At 46.2% G+C, this 18,117-nt stretch overlaps 1 protein-coding gene across 2 annotated transcripts in view; it reads right to left on the reverse strand.

Moving 5' to 3' along the window:
• The window catches only part of GABBR2 (gamma-aminobutyric acid type B receptor subunit 2), a 420,187-nt gene that overhangs the window by 279,983 nt on the left and 122,087 nt on the right, over positions 1-18,117 (reverse strand). For both annotated transcript variants that reach the window (XM_004048340.5, XM_055350040.2), the window contains exon 2: positions 8,407-8,544. In XM_004048340.5, the coding sequence (XP_004048388.2) occupies positions 8,407-8,544 (138 nt within the window). The remainder of the gene's footprint in view (positions 1-8,406; positions 8,545-18,117) is intronic.

Below are 18,117 nucleotides of genomic sequence, written 5' to 3' on the forward strand. Positions count from 1 at the left end.
CCCATTTTACATAACAGAAAAGTGAGGCTAAGGGAGAGAAAATCAGACCATGGCACATGCTGCAAAGTGCTGGAGGGTGAGCCACGGAGCCCAGTGTCGCTGTTACTGTGAGACTTTGGCAAGGCCCCTACCCCATCTGGTCTCTGTTTTTCAGCCTGTACAACAGGGAGACTGGACCTAATGCCTGCTAAGCCTCTACCACCTCTGCCATTCCATGAATCTACCTCAAATTCCACAAGCCACAGCTAAGCAGCAAGCAATCTTTTGATTTCTCAGACAGCCTACAGTTTAATAAAATAATCATTTGAGAAAATCATGTCAGATCACAAAATTTCTGTTCCTATGAAGCAAAATGGCATTGACTGACCGTTTAGAATGATGCCAGAATTCAGTAAATAGCAAAAGGCCTGATTTGGGGGTTCTCACTGATTTGTTTTTTAAATGTCAAAACCAGGCATGCTTTCGAGTTTTCAGAAATCAAGTCCTAAACATATTGGGACTCCATTGCCAATACCTCTACACACACAGAGTCAACATCCTCCCATCTGAAAGTCCTCCTTGCCTCCACTCCTTCACATGAACTTCTCCAAGGCGACAGCCCCATGACACAAGCCAAAATGTTCCTTCCCAGGAAGGTCCTCGTGGGGAGTGCCAAGGTGGGCCACAAGGCAGGGTGGGCTGTCGAGGGGCGGCTGGGGACAGCGCTGGGAGAAATGCATCTACAATTTAATAATCTGCCACGGCTGCCTTTTAAAGGACAAGCTCTGTGGGATGCAGTTCTTGAGGAAATAGTGTTTGCGTTTTCCTACGAGCAGCCCTTTATCCCTTTAGGAATCTGACTTTATTTTCATCAGCAAGACGATTTCTGTCTGCAAGCTGAAGCTGCGATAATCTCACTCCCAAGCAGGAAGGAGTGTGGTCCTGGTCTCTGAGGATGTCTAACTCCCTCTCGCTAGCATCTCTTGGACCTTTCCCGTGCTCTGTCTCCATCTTCCCCACCCAGCTCCAAATTCTCCTGGTTTTTCCCAGGCCCCATGCTTTCAGGACAAATCAGGCTGGTGGGAGATCTGCAGGACTGCCCCAAAAAGTGCAAACACAAGCCACCCTTAGGTCTCTGAGGACAGGATTCTGGGTGGGTCTGAAAAAAACTGCAAAGGAAACTTATCAGTTAGAAAACCAGGGGGTGGGGGTTCCTGACATGGGAGATGCGGGCTGAGGCTGAGCCCAAGGCTGTGTTAGGGCTCCCTCTGTGTCCGTTTAACAAGAGGCTGCAGCTGGAGAGTCCTTGGGTGACTTTAGGTCTGGCACACTCTGATGACGTGCCCTTGGTTGTTAGGGGACCAACCCAAGGCCTAGAAGGCAGGCACCTGGCTCTCCGTCAGCAAATACGCCCTGAGCACTGCTCCAGCATCACTGCCAGGCCTGTACCAGGCCGAGGGGCAGGGTGAATGAGACACAATTCTAACCTCAGGCAGCTGCAGGCTGGGGGTGGGCAGACATAGCAAACACCCTGGGAGGGATGTGCAGGTCAGGTCAGGAAGCACAGGGGAGGCCATGGGGGGCTTTGCAAAGAAGGGACACCCAAGCTGCACCAGGAAGAATGAGCATAGTCCTGCCAGCAGCCTGTACTGAGGCTGGCAGCATGAAGGGGCAGGAGGTGGGCTGGGAAAATGGCAAGGTGATGGTGCACTCCATGGACTGTGCCCCACCATGGACTGTGAGCTTCATCCTAGCGGCACTGGGATACTTGCCCTGGCAGCATCCCCCCGTGACTGCCTCCATGTCCTCTTTCCCACGCGGGCAGCATCAGTTGGAGTTTTTTGGACCAGCAGCATTTGTTAAAGAGCCCAGGTGTCTGGGGGATGAACAGGCCTTAGAGAACTCCTGGCCTGGCAAGTCTCCAGGGGCCAACAGCATCACAGTCACCTGAGCCACTGGTACTGAAATGGCTGTGGTTTTGATCAGCGGGGAATACAGTCCTAGAGGGATGTGATAAATCCCCTAACCTAGACCTGCTCAGAGTGGAGCCCTAGAATTTGCATTGTTACCAAGAACCCCCGTAAGTGACTCTTCCCATATAGTTGGAGAGCCACTGACCTGGTCTATGCCTACTCTGTGTATTAAATTTCCCCAGCAGCAGGCCTGGCTGAAACCGGACTTCTCAGGGAACCTTGGCCCACAGGGAACTCATGACTTCACAGCCAGGCAGCTTGCTCCATGCTGGAAGCTTCCAGAGGCAGGGCTTGCTTGCAGGAGGTGGAAACGCTGCTCCCTGATAACTTCGGCCGTGGCTCCTGCTTCTCCCCACTTGCACCAGAGACCAGCAAAATCTATCAAAGACAGCCATGCAACGCTGGAGGTCTGGACTCCTCCCTCCTCCCCAGTGCCCCATGTGCTCTCCAGGCTGAACACCCTCAGCTCTCCAATGTCTAGACCTTGACCCTTCCCTGATGCTTTCCTGGGTCATGCCCTAGTGGGTTCCTCCCAGCATGAGGCCCAGATCAGAGCCCTGCACCCTGAGCAGGCTCTGACAGTTTAGAGAGGGACAGAGCCAATCTCACCTGCATGTCAGACCCTGGACTCTATGAAGGTCCTTGCATATAGAGGGAGAAACAGGTTCCCAGTGGCTAAGTGACTCACATCACGACTAAAACAATATTAGCCTCTCTATGCAGCAGCTATGAATCAAGAGGCCCAGCAAAAGGCAAAAGTTAAATTTAACCCATTTCAGCACCAGGGTGAATTTTCACCCCTCTGGTGTGTGAATCCCTATTTTTGTGACACAAGGAAACAGAAACAACTGATTACGCATTCCTGGCTGTCTCTGTCCAGCAAGAATTGCTCCTCCAAAAAGGGCAGCCAGAGCTCCTTTTCAATTACACAAATTCCATGCAGTTTTCCATTTGTGAAGCTCTGTTTTGAAGCCCAGTCTTGAGTAAGTTAAGAGATTCATCAAATCCCTTGGGCACCTGTAGACCCACCCATCCACCGCTTCACCATCTCTGGAAACAAGCTTAGCCTCCCTGTGTTGGGGTTGGGGTGGCTTGGGAGGTCCACAGAGTCTGGCTCATAATAAATGGGTCTATGTTTCCTGAGAGTGAGAAGGAGGCAGGAATCCAGACTCCCAGGCTACTCCCAGATCAAGATCCTGATCTTTGTTCTTATATCTTCCTTGTCTGGCTGCACAAGCCTGGGAGAAATCCACTCTCTTGGGCTCATCTACCATTCTGCCTCCCAGGTCCTCAGAGAAGTCCAAACTGTTGAGTCCCCTCCAGTTCCAAGCCCCCAGCATGCCCCATCCACGTCCAGTTGCAGCCGTTGATCCAGCCCCAGTGTCTAGTAGTGAACGCTAGGGCAGTATTGTCTGGGTGTGAGCATCTTCCCCCACAAGGAGCCTGGGAAAATGCAGAGCGATTCTGTGGAGGTGGAGGCTGAGATTCTGCATGGTCCACCGCCCTCCCCGCCCTACAGTCAGGGCCACACTGTGAGAGGCTCCGCCATGCAGCATTTCAGGCCCCTCTGTCCACCTATCCTCTGCACTTAGCACATTTCAGTACTCAGTGAGGACCTACTGTGAGCCCAGACCCTGCGCCAGACATTGGGAACCAGGAGATGAAGGAAGGGGCGGGGAAGGGCTGCCCCCAAGAAGCTCACAATCTGATATGGAAGACTGGCATATAGAACAAATTATTTTTCACAACACTTATTTTTTTTTTTTAATAGAGGGAGGGTATCGCTTTTTTGCCCAGGCAGGAGTGCAGCGGCATGATCATAGCTCACTACAGCCTTGAATTCCTAGGCTTGAGCAATCCACCCACTTCAGCCTCTCAAGTTCCCGGGCCTACAGGAGTGTGCCACCACACCCAGCTAAATTTTATAATTTTTTGTAGAGATGAGGTCTCACTATGTTCCCCAGGCTGGCCTCAAACCCCTGGCTTAAAGCCATCCTCCTGCCTTGGCCTCCCAAAGCACTGCAATTACAGGCATGAGCCACCATGCCCAGCCCATTTTTTAAATTTTATTTTTGTTAATTGAGGTAAAATATACATATAAAATTTACCATCTTTACCAATTTTAAGTGTACAATTCATTGACATGAAATTTATTTAATAAGAGAATACTGTACACAATACAGAAGGATGTAGAACAGTGTTTCTCAACCTTCGTTTCACTGTTAGTCTCCTAAGAAGCCTTTCTGGCTGCTTTTTCCTACTCTTGCCCCCTGGTGAAATTGTAATACCACAGGCATGCATAGATCTGTTTGTGTACTACATCTATATCTATGCTTTATACATCAAAAAAGTAAGATTTTTTTTGCCTCGCCACAAGAACCAGTGTTTACTCCCTTGGAGAAGATATCACCCCCTATTGGGAATGCAGGGTATAGCGGAGGAAGAAATAATTAATTTACTTTTTGAGCGGGGAATGGGCGGCACTGAAGGAAAGGGGGCAAAGAAGGAGATCAGGGAAGGCATCACAGAGGAAGTGGTATCCGGGGTTTTCAAGGATGAGCAGGAGTTCTGCAAAACAGGGCAGGGCCTCATCATCAAGTCCCCCTTGCTGGGCAACTGGAGTTCCTGCCTTCCTCCAGACATTAGTCACTATAGTATCCAGTCTCCAAGCTAGCACCCAGTGAGCTTCCCTCCCACTACACCTTGGTACTATTCCTCTCTAAATAAGAGCTAATTTGTGTGATCCACAGATTTCAGCAGAACTTATAGTATGCAGTTTCCAAAGCTAAGTCCCAAAAGACTTTGTCACCTCTGCCTTGGTCTTTTCATGACTCACTTTGGGGGATGCCAGCTGCCTTGTCATGAGGACACTCAGGTAGCCCTATAGAGACCTCCACATGGAGAGGAGCCACACTGGAAGCAGATCTTTCAGCCCCAATCAAGCCTTCAGATGATGCCAGCCCCCAGCCTTCAAATCCTCCAGCTGGGCCCCAAACACCATGGAGCAAACAGAAGCCATTCAGTGTGTCTGAATTCCTGAACCAGAGAAATAATGAAATAATACATAATATTGCTGTTTTAGGACACTAAATTTGGGGGGATTTGTTACCCAGTGGCAAATAACTAACACAGTCCCCATCTTGTAACCCAGTTCTATGTCTTATCAACTCTAGGTTGGAGGGCTGTCCTGCTCATGGAGAGGCCAGGTAGCTGTGGTCTGCAAGCTGGGAGTTTCCAACGTTGTGTTTGTTCCTGCAGCTCCTCAGGGAATTCTGAGGGACAGGTGGTTCCAAGTGACACTGAGAATCAGTGGAATCAGTTGGATTCCTCTCTGGGCAGGGGATTTCCCTGGGACCTCAGCCTCTCATGCCTGGACAAAGTGTCCATCTTTAGATCCTTCTATCCCTTCCCACCTCCCTCCATCCCTCTGATCATTGAGCAGATTTCTAATGAAGACTGTGAAATGATAGGCACAGGGAAAAAGAAAAGTCCAGGTTCTGTCCTTAAGGAGCTCACAGCCCAGCTGGAGAGACAAACATTTATAAACACCACCGCCCCCCGCAAATCTGCAAAACCCTAAGAGAGGGACAGGCAGAGTGGAGTGGGACACTGGGCTGTGCACAAGCTCTGCTAGAATTAAACAAGGGGAAGTGATAGCCTTTCTAGGGCCCTACTTTAGCAGCCCCCTAGTAGCAGGCAGGAAAGGCTTCCTGAAGGAGGCAGCATTTAAGCTGGGTCTTAAAGAATGGGTAGCACTTGATACACTGGGTATAGGAAGAATGGGATGTTTTGGGTGGTAGGAACAGTGTAAGAGAAGGTGGGAATGCAAGAAAGACCAGGAATGACAAGTAATCAGGGGACTCAACTTGGGGAGTGGGAGGAGACAGGGCAGGACTAACCACAAAGAACACTTAGTTAGCACTAAGTGTGTGCCAGACACGTGTGCCAGACACAGCTCTAATCCTTTTTCAGTCTTTCAATCCACACAACAAACCAATGAAAGCAGTCCTATTACTACCTTGATTATGCAGATGACGAAACTGAGGCTCAGGAAGGCAGCACATGGCTCTAACTAATAGAGAATGTGCTCCTCAATGTTCAGGAAAGCAAGCTCAAGCCCAGAGAATCTAAGTGACTGGTCCAAGGTCTCCACAGCTGTCCTGGGCACCCTGAGGGCATGAGGCCAGGCTCCCAACGGCACACTGAGCCATGCTGGCTTTCAGGTGTGTGGTTAGGTTTGTGGTTAGGTTTGCACCAGAGCACATGGCTGCTTTTCTGGCCTCCTCTTCCTGTTGCATCCACCCACAATCAGTGTGGCCTGCTCCGGCCACAAGGAATGACTCAGCACTCCCCAAGCCCACATACTTTCCCACCTCCCGCTTTTGCACGCCCAGTTTCCTCTGCAGCGGCGCTCTCCTCCATGTCTCCAGCTGTCCAACGCCCTCTCCTCCTTCAGCAGCCAGCTTCATGCACCTACCATAGCACCTGCCCTGGGGCTTCCTTGACCCGGGGCTAAGTGAGGGACCCTCGCCCGGGCCCCACCTCTCTTTCATCACACCTGCCATAGCTTGTGCCCACCACCCCTCGTGGCTGCAAGCTTGGGCTCCACCCCAGCACCCCATGCATGCAGCACCAGACACAGATGAGGTCCTCAGCCAGTGCAAGTGGAATGAAACAGATCCTCTATGTGGTCAGGCTCCTGCTCACCCTGTCACTCACTCTCTTCACCCTGGCTCCCCACCCATCATGCTCCAGCCCCACTTCCCTGTTTTCTGTTCCACGAATACACCAGGTCCTTTCCTATCACAAGCTGCCTTCCTCCGTTTACTATTCCATTCACTGACATGGAATGCGCTTCATCCAATGGTCTCCTTCTCACCCTTTAGGTCTCAGCTTGAATGTCACCTCCTCCAAGAGACCTTTTCTGACTACCCCAAGGCAGTCACTATATATCTCATCACCCTGTTTCCTTCTGTCATAGCCAAGTTTCCTTACTACAGTCTTATCTTAAGGGCCAGACTGCTTGAGTTAAAATCCTGGCCCTACTACTTATTAGCTGTGAGTCCTTGTGCAAGTTAGATAGCTTTTCTGTGCCTCAGTTCCATTATCTATAAAATGGGGATAAGGTACCTAAAGCATAGAGTGGATATAAAAATTAAACGAGTTCACGCAGAAAAATACTAAGAACAGTGTCTAGCACATGGCAGACCCTCCATATACAACCTTAATCATATTATTATTTAATTACTTACTTGCTTCTTGCCTGTCTTCCTCCTAGAATGTAAGCTCCAGAATAATGTGAACCATACCTATCCTGTTCAGCATTGTATCCCCAGTGTGCCTACCAAAATCCAGGCACAGAGTAAGTTGCCTATAATATTTGTTGGATGGATGGATGGATGGATGGATGGATGGATGGATGGATGGAAGGATGGATGGAAGGATGGATGGATGGATAGGTGAATGGGTGGGTGGGTGGGTGGGTGGATGTATGGATGGATGGACGTATGGATGGATGGATGTATGGATGGATGGACAGATGGATGGATAGGTGGATGGATGGATGGACAGGTGAATGTGTGGATGGATGGATAGCTGAACGGGTGGATGGGTGGATGCATGGATGGATGGATGGATGGATGGATGGTTAGGCGAATGGATGGGTGAACATATGGATGGATGGATAGGTGGATGGATGGATAGGTGAATGGATGGATGGATGGATGGATGGATGGATGGATGGATGGAGCAAAAAAGTAAACATGTGTATGGGCCACCACTCATCCCTGGTGGTCATATAGTTCTACACTCTTCTTTCCCATCCCAAATAACAGCTAACACTGGCAAGTCTCACCTACAGTAGACTATATATATGTTGGTGGAGCATTCAATGATGTATAAAATCTGCCAGGGCAAAGACTGAATAACTGGCAAGGAGACCAGGAAAGACTTAACCGAGGACAAAGGCAGTCTTAGATAACAAAAGAGAATCTCACTGGGAAAGGGAGGCTTGGTAGAGAATTGATGAGGAGTCACCTGGTTAAGGGAACAGTGAGAGCAGGGCTCTGAGGCCCAAAGGTCCAGGGTGCATGTGTGGAAAGGCAGGGTGTCTGGCAAGGCTGTGCTGTGGAGCAAGTGGAAGGAGCAGGAGATAACACTGGGCAGGCAGGTTGGACTGGCATCAATGGCTCTGAAAGCTGGGCTAGGGAGTCAGTGGTGAGCCCTGAAGCCTTCAAATACACGGTGGTAGCATCAGGGCTGCCCTTTAGAGACCCACTGTGGGGGCCATGCCAAGTCAGGCCAGCAGTGAAAGGCTGTGCTATCACCCAGGAGAAAGTCCAGGAGGCCTGACCCAGGCAACATAGAAACCACATTGTACAAGTAATAATTCCTGCGAAAGACTGAGGGCCAACCAAAGACACCTCCCCACAAAAGAAGGTAGCTCAGACCTTACCTGCACCAGATTCCAGCCTTGGAGGGACTCTGCAATGATGGACGTGACGGATGGACAGACGCCTCCAAACACCATCAAGTGGTTCGGCCCGTATTTTATTGCATCGTAGAAGGCTTTCAACCCTTTTGCATTGTCGCACTGGGAAGCAACACATAGAAAGAAAGGTCCAAATTAGAAACAGCTTTTCCCCAGGGGCATGAGCCCAACAAACAAATCTTTCCTCATGGAAACCTTCTGGGTTTCAGTTCTCCCATGGTGGGGAGTCTCCTTAAGCCAGCCCTGAGTCCACGCTGTAAGCTCCAGGAGTGTGGTCTTGGCACCCACTATCCTGTCTCTGCTCCCGCTAAGTGCCCTCCAAATCTAGGACCTCTCTCCAGCACCCCAGCTATCTCCCTTTAGAGCACACTTAGGAAAAGTCCCATAATGCCTCGCCCTGGGATCTCACTTTTTCATGGCCATTTATATTTTAAGGATGATCTCACACTCATTAAAATGGCTATCATTAAAAAAACACACAGAAAACAACAAGTATTAGCAAGGGTGTGGAGAAACTGGAACTGCTGTGCCCTATTAGTGGGAATGTAAGATGGTGCAGCTGCTGTGGAAACAGTATAGTGGTTCCTGGAGAAGTTAAACACAGAATTGCCATATGATCTAGCAATTCCACCTCTAGACGTATACCCAAAACAACCAAAGGCAGGGACTTGAAGAGATAGTTGTACACCCATGTTCATAGCAGTATCATTCACGATAGCCAAAAGATGGAAACAACATGAATGCCCATCAACAGGTGAATGGATAATGGAACAGTAGTGTATCCATGCAGTGGAATATTTCCAGCCTGGAAAAGGAAAGAAATTCGGACACACGCTACAACATGGATGAGCCTTGAGGACATTATGCTAAATAGAATAAGCCATACAAAAAGACAGCTGTTATATGATCCCACTCATATGAGGTTATCTACAGTAGTTAAATTCATAGAGAAAGAAAGTAGAAATGGTGGTTGCCAGGGGCTAGGGGGAGCGGGGAAGGGGTCTTCATTGTTTGACAGGCTCAGAGTTTCAGTAGGGATGATGGAAGTGTGTTGGAGGTGGATGATGGTGATGGTAGCTCAGCAATGTAAATGTACTTAATGCCACTGAACTGTACACATAAAAATGGTTAAAATGGCAAATTTTAGGTTATGTATATTTTTACTACAGTCTTAAAAAAAATGATGATGAGGATAAATCTAAAGAGAAGATTCATTCAGCAAACACTTGCCAAGGACTACTCTGTGTTCAGTCCAGGGCTGGACGTTGAGGAAACATAAAAATTGGATGCAGCCCCTGCCAAGGAGCTTCCGTATTAGAGAGAAAAGTTGGCCAAGGAAACAGTTCATGGCGACCCAGCATAGGAATGGAAAGAGGCCAGGGGCCCACGACGAGTATCAGGATTCAGTTCTGGCTCACTCAGCGCCTTTCCATCCCCACCTCCCTCAGTCAAACCCTGTGGTCATCTCTCCTCTGGACAGTGGCTTTGGCTTCTACTGGGTGTCTTACCTCCCCATGGGCAAGTTCAACCCCTCCACCATCTAGCTGTCTGATGGTCCTTTGTCAAACATCAATGAATTCTTCTCACTCTTCCTGCTTTCCATGCACTTAAAACCCAAACTCCTATCACAATATAACTCTCGAAAGGTTAAAAACATAATTTCATGAAAATCAATAGTGAACACATGTCAAAGTTTTATTTAACTCATTAATAAGGAGATCTGCAGGATGGCAAAGTGGATTCAAAAGAGAATTTAAGGAACCAGGACTGAAAAAAGGAATAAGATAAGATTGCCAAATTAGATACAAAACTGGTTAATGTCCTACAGGGCAACAAAACCACAACCTTTAGGGATAGAAAGAAAATCACTGAAAATCAGCATATCTTATCTGTTTTAGAGGATTGCAAAATGTTTAGGTCTTAATTGATTGAGCAAAGTTCTATTCCCGCAGTCAGATGACCCTTAGGCAGGACTGTTGGAAAATGCTCTAAGTATGAGGGTAAAGGGTCACAGAATCACATCTTTGTATTATGTACAGGTTTGGGGTCATTTTCTTAAGACTCCTTATCACAATGGAAGCCACTCAGTCCAGCTGCTGCCTCCCAATCTGGCCTGAGTTCCCTTTTCTCTTCCCTTTGCTCACCAAGTGAAGCCCTACCAACCTCTTTCCAGTTCCCTGAAATCAAAAGCACTTTCCTTCCCACCTCTGGGCCTTTGCACTTGCTATTTTCTTTGCTGGGAACACAATTTCCTTGGTTCTCAGCACGGCTCACTCCTTCCCATCAATCAGGTCACACTCCCCAAAATATTTCCCACCCCCATTCCCTCCCTGACATGCCACCCTATTTAATGCCCTAACATAGTTCCTAAAATTATCTGAAATCATCTTGTCTACTTTTTGTTCACTTGTAGATTGACTGATTTCCTAACTAGAATGAAAGCCCCAGGTGGGCAAGGATTTTGTCATCGTTTTCACTGCTGTCTCCCCAGAGCTTGGAGAGGGGCCTCAGTAAAGATTCAGTAAGATCTGTTGGGGCCAGGCACGAAGGCTCACGCCTGTAATCCCAGCACTTTGGGAGGCTGAGGCAGGCAGATCACTTGAGGTCAGGAGTTTGAGAACAGCCTGGACAACATGGGGAAACCCCGTCTCTATTAAAAATACAAAAATTAGCCAGGCATGGTGGCATGCACCTGTAAACCCGGCTACTCAGAAGGCTGAGGCAGGAGAATCGCTTGAACCTGGGAGGCGGAGGTTGCAGTGAGCCGAGATTGCGCTCTGCACTCCAGCTTGACAGAGCAAGGCTCCATCTCAAAACAAAACAAAAAAATCTGTTGGACATTCTCCCTTCATCTGCTTTCCTCCTCCTTGCTCTACACTTCCACGTCTCTCCTTATTTTTGTCTTTCTCTCCATTCTGTGTCCTCCTCATTTTTTTCTGCTTGTTTTCCACCTTCCCCTTAAGTGACCGCTATATGGGATCAGAGTGATCTAGGATTTCTTGCTCCCTCTTCATTTATTTGAGAAACTCCTCTGATCTGTGACCCATGTCTGTGCCAACAGGGACAGAGAACTCAGTCCGACATGGTTCCTGGCCTCGGGGAGCTCACCGATGGTGGAGGCAGTGAGGCCAGGGCACGCGGTCACCTCCCGTGGGGGATGGTGGCCAGTGCTGTGGGACAGAGGCAGATCCAGGCTGTGGGCACTGCAGGGAAAGCCAGGGAGGGCTCTGGAAGAGGGAACACTTGAGACGGGAATCGTAGGCGGAAAAGCAGCACGAATACAGGCAAGGAGGTGGAAAAGTGAGACGGGAACAGAAACAACCCAGCTTGCTTCAACAGTGAGTGACAAGGATGAGGTGGCCAGGGAGAAGGCTTAGAGCTCTCAACATCAGGGTAGGGAGTTTGAATACTACAGATTTTCGGTAAATAATTCAATTTAAAAATTTTAATTTAATTTAAAAACTGGCCAAGTTAATTTATTTCCCCAAGAAAGAAAGAGAGAAAGGAAGGAGGAAAGGAAGGAAGAGAGGGAGGGAGGGAGGGAGACAGGGAAGGAGGGAGAAAAGATTAAGTTCTTACTGCTTCTGGGGCCCTCTATTAATTATCCCTGTTCCTTGATTGAAAGCAACACTTCTCACCCCCAACAGAGCATGAGCAGATAATAACAGAGTAGTTCATGTTTTAATTGTTTCTACCATGATTTTTTTTTTTTTGGAATCTACCATGATTTACTGAATCATTTATAGTTTTAATACATTTCTGTAATGACTTTGGCTTTTTTTCTAATCTGTAGCTAATGACAATGATACTACAGTACCAGAGGACTTATAATCAAAGTTGCATTAAAATAATGTTAGCAACAATGAATTTATTAATACATGCTTGCTTAGCAAACACTCTCTGAATATCCAGTCCATGCAAGATTCTGTATTAGTAATGATGTCACGGCTTCTCACAAATACAAAACACTGGGATATGTCAACTAAAATATCTGAGACTATTTGACAACCAGTATTGGAGCTGGAGAATCTTACAACGTTCCCAAATATTTATCTGACTGAATTTTCACCCGAGTGGGTGTGGTAGGCAAAGTTATGGCCCCATTGACCTTCACCCCTTGGAATTACCTCCATGAATATTTTATGTTACATGGCAAAAGGGACTTTGTAGATGTCATGAAGATTACTAATCAGTTGACCTTAAATAATTATACAGGTAAGCCCAGTGTAGTCACATAAGTCCTTAAAAGCAGAGATCTTTCTTTACCTAATAGCAGAGGGGAGATCAGAGATTGGAAGCATGAGATGGATTTGATATGCCATTGTTGGTTTGAAGATGAAGAGGTCCATGTGTCAAGAAAGCAGGGACCTCTGTTCTACAATTGCAAAAAACTGAACTCTGCCAATAACCAGAATAAGCCTGGAAGCAAATCTTCCCCAGTTGAGCCTCCAGATACGAACCCAGCCCAGATGACACTATGATTTTGGTCATATGAAGCCCTGAGCAAGGGACCCAGGGGAGCCACACTGTGTCCAGACTTCTGGCATAGAACTGTCAGACAATAAATAGGTGTGGTTTACATCACCAAATTTGTGGTGATCAGTTACAGCAGCATAGAAAGCAAATACACTCAGGTAAAATGCGAAAAATAAGAATGACACAGTATGGTTTTCCTTAAAGTTAATTCCATTTGAAAAACGATCCTTAATTTACAGATAAGGTCCTTTGTAGTTGAATGATGTTGAAATATTTTTCTGTTATAAAAGGATAGAAATGAGAGGGGTTTTGTTTTTAATGTCCTGACATGATAAAATAGAAAAAATTTTCACACTATGTAAGTTTCTGTTCCACGGCCCTCCCCTTCTTGGTGTGTGAAATCCCAACATCTACGCATTGCTAATCTAGCCCCACACTCTCATTTTCAGATGCAGAGACAGAGGACTAGAGAGAAGGGATTTGTCCACCGTCTTGCCAGGATTAGGAGAGGGATTTCTGGATTCCCAGTCTCTCAGCATTCGAATAGTCTAGAGACTCAACAGAAGAGAAGGTTAAAGCTAACAGCATTCTAGAAAAGACCATTTCCCCCAGGATAATGCCGCAAGCCCGGGTCTCCTCCAGATCAGAGCTCTTGGCTAAAAGCAACAGAAACAACGTACTGGGCACCAAGCATGCTTCCCTGGCTCCCCTAAAGGGAGCAACTTTGCAGTGAATAACAAAATAAATCACATGGATATATCTGTCCCATTTTCGATGCTATTTTCCCTTATCCTAATTTCTAATGCTGTATCTTCTTACCTGACATGATTCGCATCCCAAATAGATGGACTTTCCAGCTCACCAAAGGTGAATTTTGGGGGCTGGATCAGCTTAGAGATTTTTAAAGTCAGCCTGTCAGGGGCGTAAAGCCCAGCAGATAGGGCAGTGAAAGAAGCACTGAGCTCCTCACCTTCACTTCAACGAGCAGCTCCTCTCCCAACTGCTTCAGCTGCAGCATCAGAGCTCCACAGAACACTTAATTTTAAAGCAGGCTTCATTGCTAGCAGCAAAAATGTTTGAAAACCACCAATATGACCCTGGAGGTCCTTACAGAGTATAGTGTTTGTCTCTGGCCTCAGGAAGGGTGGGTGAATGTCTCATAAGCAAGGCGTTTTGGCATATACGCTATAGGTTACTCACTCCAAGTTAATCCACTGTGCATGAATGTACCTGATGATCAAGTCACCAAATCACTGGGGAACTTCTCTAAGTTTTAGTTTCCTGAAGTACTCCTTGCAGACACATTGCCACAGCCATTTCACAGGATCTGTCCTTCCAGCTCAGGTGAAAGTCAATGTTATGCGTATTTCACATTTTCCCTTTTCGAATGCTGCACTTGAAGATGTCCCCCTAAAGGGCTGTTGATTACCCTTCTCTTCCTGTGGACCAGCCCTGGCCTGAGCCAGGAACATGCCAGAAGCTTTTCAATATCCCATTTAAGTTGTCTGTCTGACAGCTTTTAGTGAGATGTTCACTGGGCAAAACCATCATTCTGAGAAGTTATTTACAGCAAGTTGTCTTTCTGTGATTTGGTTTTTGATGAATTGCTCTCAGAGCCACTCTAAGTGGGGGTCTGTGTCCTGGAAGAAAGCTATGGGCTTTATCATGCTCTCCTTTCCCCCCACCACACCTCCCCCACCGGAAACCCCACTCACTTCTAGAGGATATTCTGACTGGTTGGCATGGCCACAACTTGACCAGCAGGCAGGAAGTAATTAATCACAGTTCATACTGTCATGCAATAACTCAAAGCTTCATGACTGGCCTAGCCTCTGTCTTCAGTCTTGCCACCTGGAGATTGGCTCTAGCACATAGTAGATGCTCAATAAATGCTGCCTTCCCACCCTCCCTCTTCTCTCTGGTATTTGTTATTACCTTCCTTTGACTCCTCCTCTACTGTAGCTCATGGTCACCACCTCACAACTCCTGTCTGCTGTTCCACTGCCAAGGGCTTCTCCTTCCCTATAAGGACTTGTCACAGAGAACTCACCATTGGCACATATAGGCCCTTAAAATTCAGCACTTAAACATGGGAACAGATCCAAAAGCCATGAAAATCAATTTTCAAATGAAAAAGTGAGGTTCCAGATGAAATCCATTTTCATGTAAATCTCATTTTTAAAGAATTAAAATACTTTTTTGATTTAAAAATTTCAAAGAAAATGTTGCTGAGAGTTAAAATGTAAAAATGCCAAGAAAATGTCAGAGTTAATAACAACCCATCTGAAACTGGGAATTACTCCATGCAGAATTTCAGAATGGAAAGAGAATTTACAAGCTAATGTGTCCAACCTGCCCCCGTTAGAAAGTCCCCTCTGGGTCTCCCACGCAGGAGCACTCAGTATCTGCTCACGTCTGTCCCTCCAGTGCCAGGGGTCTCACTCTCTCACTAGGGAGCTAATTTGTCCTCGGCCAGCTCTGCTTCTTAGAAAATTCTTCCTATCATTGGCCTGGAAATCAGATAGCTAAGCTCCGCAGAGTGACTCCGAGAGATGTCTTCAGGCTAAACTACCCTTAGCACTTCCAATCATCCCCATACAGGATAGTTTTACAGCCTGCTTATCTAAGAGTCATTTCACAAACAGCCTTTGGAGGACAGATTTTTTGGGCATGTAGCACCTAGAATGGTCCCCCAAATACCTCCATCTACCCTGCCCAGAAAAGCGACACTAGCTAATGTATACTGTGCCCTCAGCACTATTCACAATTAGCAAAGACTTGGAACCAACCTAAATGTCCAACAACGATAGACTGGATTAAGAAAATGTGGCACATATACACCATGGAATACTATGCAGCCATAAAAAATGATGAGTTCATGTCCTTTGTAGGGACATGGATGAAGCTGGAAACCATCATTCTCAGCAAACTATCGCAAGGACAAAAAACCAAACACCACATGTTCTCACTCATAGGTGGGAATTGAACAATGAGAACACATGGACACAGGAAGGGGAACATCACACACCAGGGACTGGTGTAGGGTGGGGGGAGGGGGGAGGGATAGCATTAGGAGATATACCTAATGCTAAATGACGAGTTAATGGGTGCAGCACACCAATATGGCACACGTATACATATGTAACAAACCTGCACGTTGTGCACATGTACCCTAAAACTTAAAGTATAATAATAATAAAATTAAAAAAATATATATGTGTTAGGCACAGTACTAAGAACTTGATGTCAAGGATCTTATTCATGCCTCTCAATATTATTAAAAGGTATAGGCTGAGTATCCCTAATTCGAAAATCTGAAATCCAAAATGCTCCAAAATCCAAAACTTTTTGAGCACAAACACTACACTCAATAAAAATGTTCACTGGAGCATTTTGGATTTTGAATATTTGGATTTGGGATGTTCAGTCTTTAAATATAATGCAGCTATTTCAAAATCTGAAAAACCCCAAAATCTGAAACATTTCTAGTTCCAAGTATTTTGGATAAGGGGTACTCAACCTGTACTGTTATTTCCCTTTTACAGATAAGGAATTTGAGGCTCAGAAATAATAACTTGCCCAATTTCAGGTAGTCTAACTTCAGAGCACGGTTTCATTTTAAATAAGAATGTGCTATGAAATATTTCACTCACAGAAAATATTCCATATACAATAACTTAAGTATGAAAAATAGTAATGCGAACATACAGTATATCCAGCATCACAGTTATGTTGAAGACCTCTGTGCCCACACCTGCACATAGCCCTCCTTTACCCAGGGGGAGCCCCAGGCCTGAATTTTGCATTTATCCTTCTTTTCTTCTCTTTTCTTTCTTTTTTTTGTATATGTTTTTCTTTTGTTTGTTTGTTTGTTTAGACAGACTCTCAGTCTGTCACCTAGGTTGGAGTGCAATGGCATGATCTTGGCTCACTGCAACTTCTGCCTCCCAGGTTCAAGTGATTCTCCTACCTCAACCTCTTGAGTAGATGGGATCACAGGCACATGCCACTGTGCCCAGCTAACTTTTGTATTTTTAGTAGAGACGAGGTTCTGCCATGTTGACCAGGCTGGTCTTGAACTCCTGACCTCAAGTGATCCACCCGCCTTGGCCTCCCAAAGTGCTGGGATTATAGAAGTGAGCCACCGTGCCAGCCCCTTCTTTGCTTTTCTTCACAGTTTTATATGTACATGTTTCTTAAACACTATATCATTTAATTTTACTCATTTCCGAACATACATATAAGTGGAATTGTGTTATACATTTCACCTGAAACTTGCCCTTATGGCTCCACGTTATGTTTGTGAGATTTTTGCTGCTGAATATAGCTGTGGTTCATTCATTTTCACAGCTGTGTAATATGCCATTGTGTGAATATGCCACCGTTTGTTTGTTCATTCCTCTGCCAGTGGACCCTTGGGCTGTTTCCAGCATTTTGTTTGGTTGCTGCTGTAAGCAAGATGGTCGAATATTTGCATATGCGCCTCCTTGCAGACATATGAAGAGTTTCTCTAGGGTATAAACCTGGAAATTGAATTGTTGAATCATAGCGTTTGCTGCATGTTCTCTAAGTGGTTTGATCCATTTACACTCCCACCAGCAGTGTTTTAGAGATCTCACTGCTCCATATCCTTGCCAGCTTTAATTTTTGCCAGTCTTGTGGGTATTTGATATCACATTTCAATTTGTATGTTCCTGATTACTAAAGAGGTTAAGCCATCTTTTCATATGCTTATAGCCTGTGTTTCCTCTTTTGGACTGGTAACTTTGCCCATTTTTCTACTGGGTTGTCTTTTCCTTATTGATTTGTTCAGAGCACTCCCAGCCACAATGCCAAGCTGAATGAAACGATCACCTCCCGCATTCTGAGTATTGACTTCTGTTAATGCGGCTTCAGTCTGCACACCTTCTATTGGGCTCCTACATCATACAGAGCTTGCTGTCAGTAAAAACTACTAAATCATCACCTATTATCTTGGGTAGCAAAACACCGACAATCCTTCCTTGGTGCCCAGGGGAGAAAAAACCTACTTGATAAAATCCAGCCAACCAAAAGATGAATCAAAAATATAGATCTCAGGAATGGAGGAGGACTTGTGGTAAAAAAGGAGTGATAGTGAGAGCCAGACCCATTTAACATGAAACAACTGGCAATGTGAAGATAATAATGGAACATAAAATGCAGGAGGCAGAGGAGGGA

Source organism: Gorilla gorilla, chromosome 13 (genome assembly GCF_029281585.2).
Source record: "Gorilla gorilla gorilla isolate KB3781 chromosome 13, NHGRI_mGorGor1-v2.1_pri, whole genome shotgun sequence".
Lineage (NCBI taxonomy): Eukaryota > Metazoa > Chordata > Mammalia > Primates > Hominidae > Gorilla > Gorilla gorilla.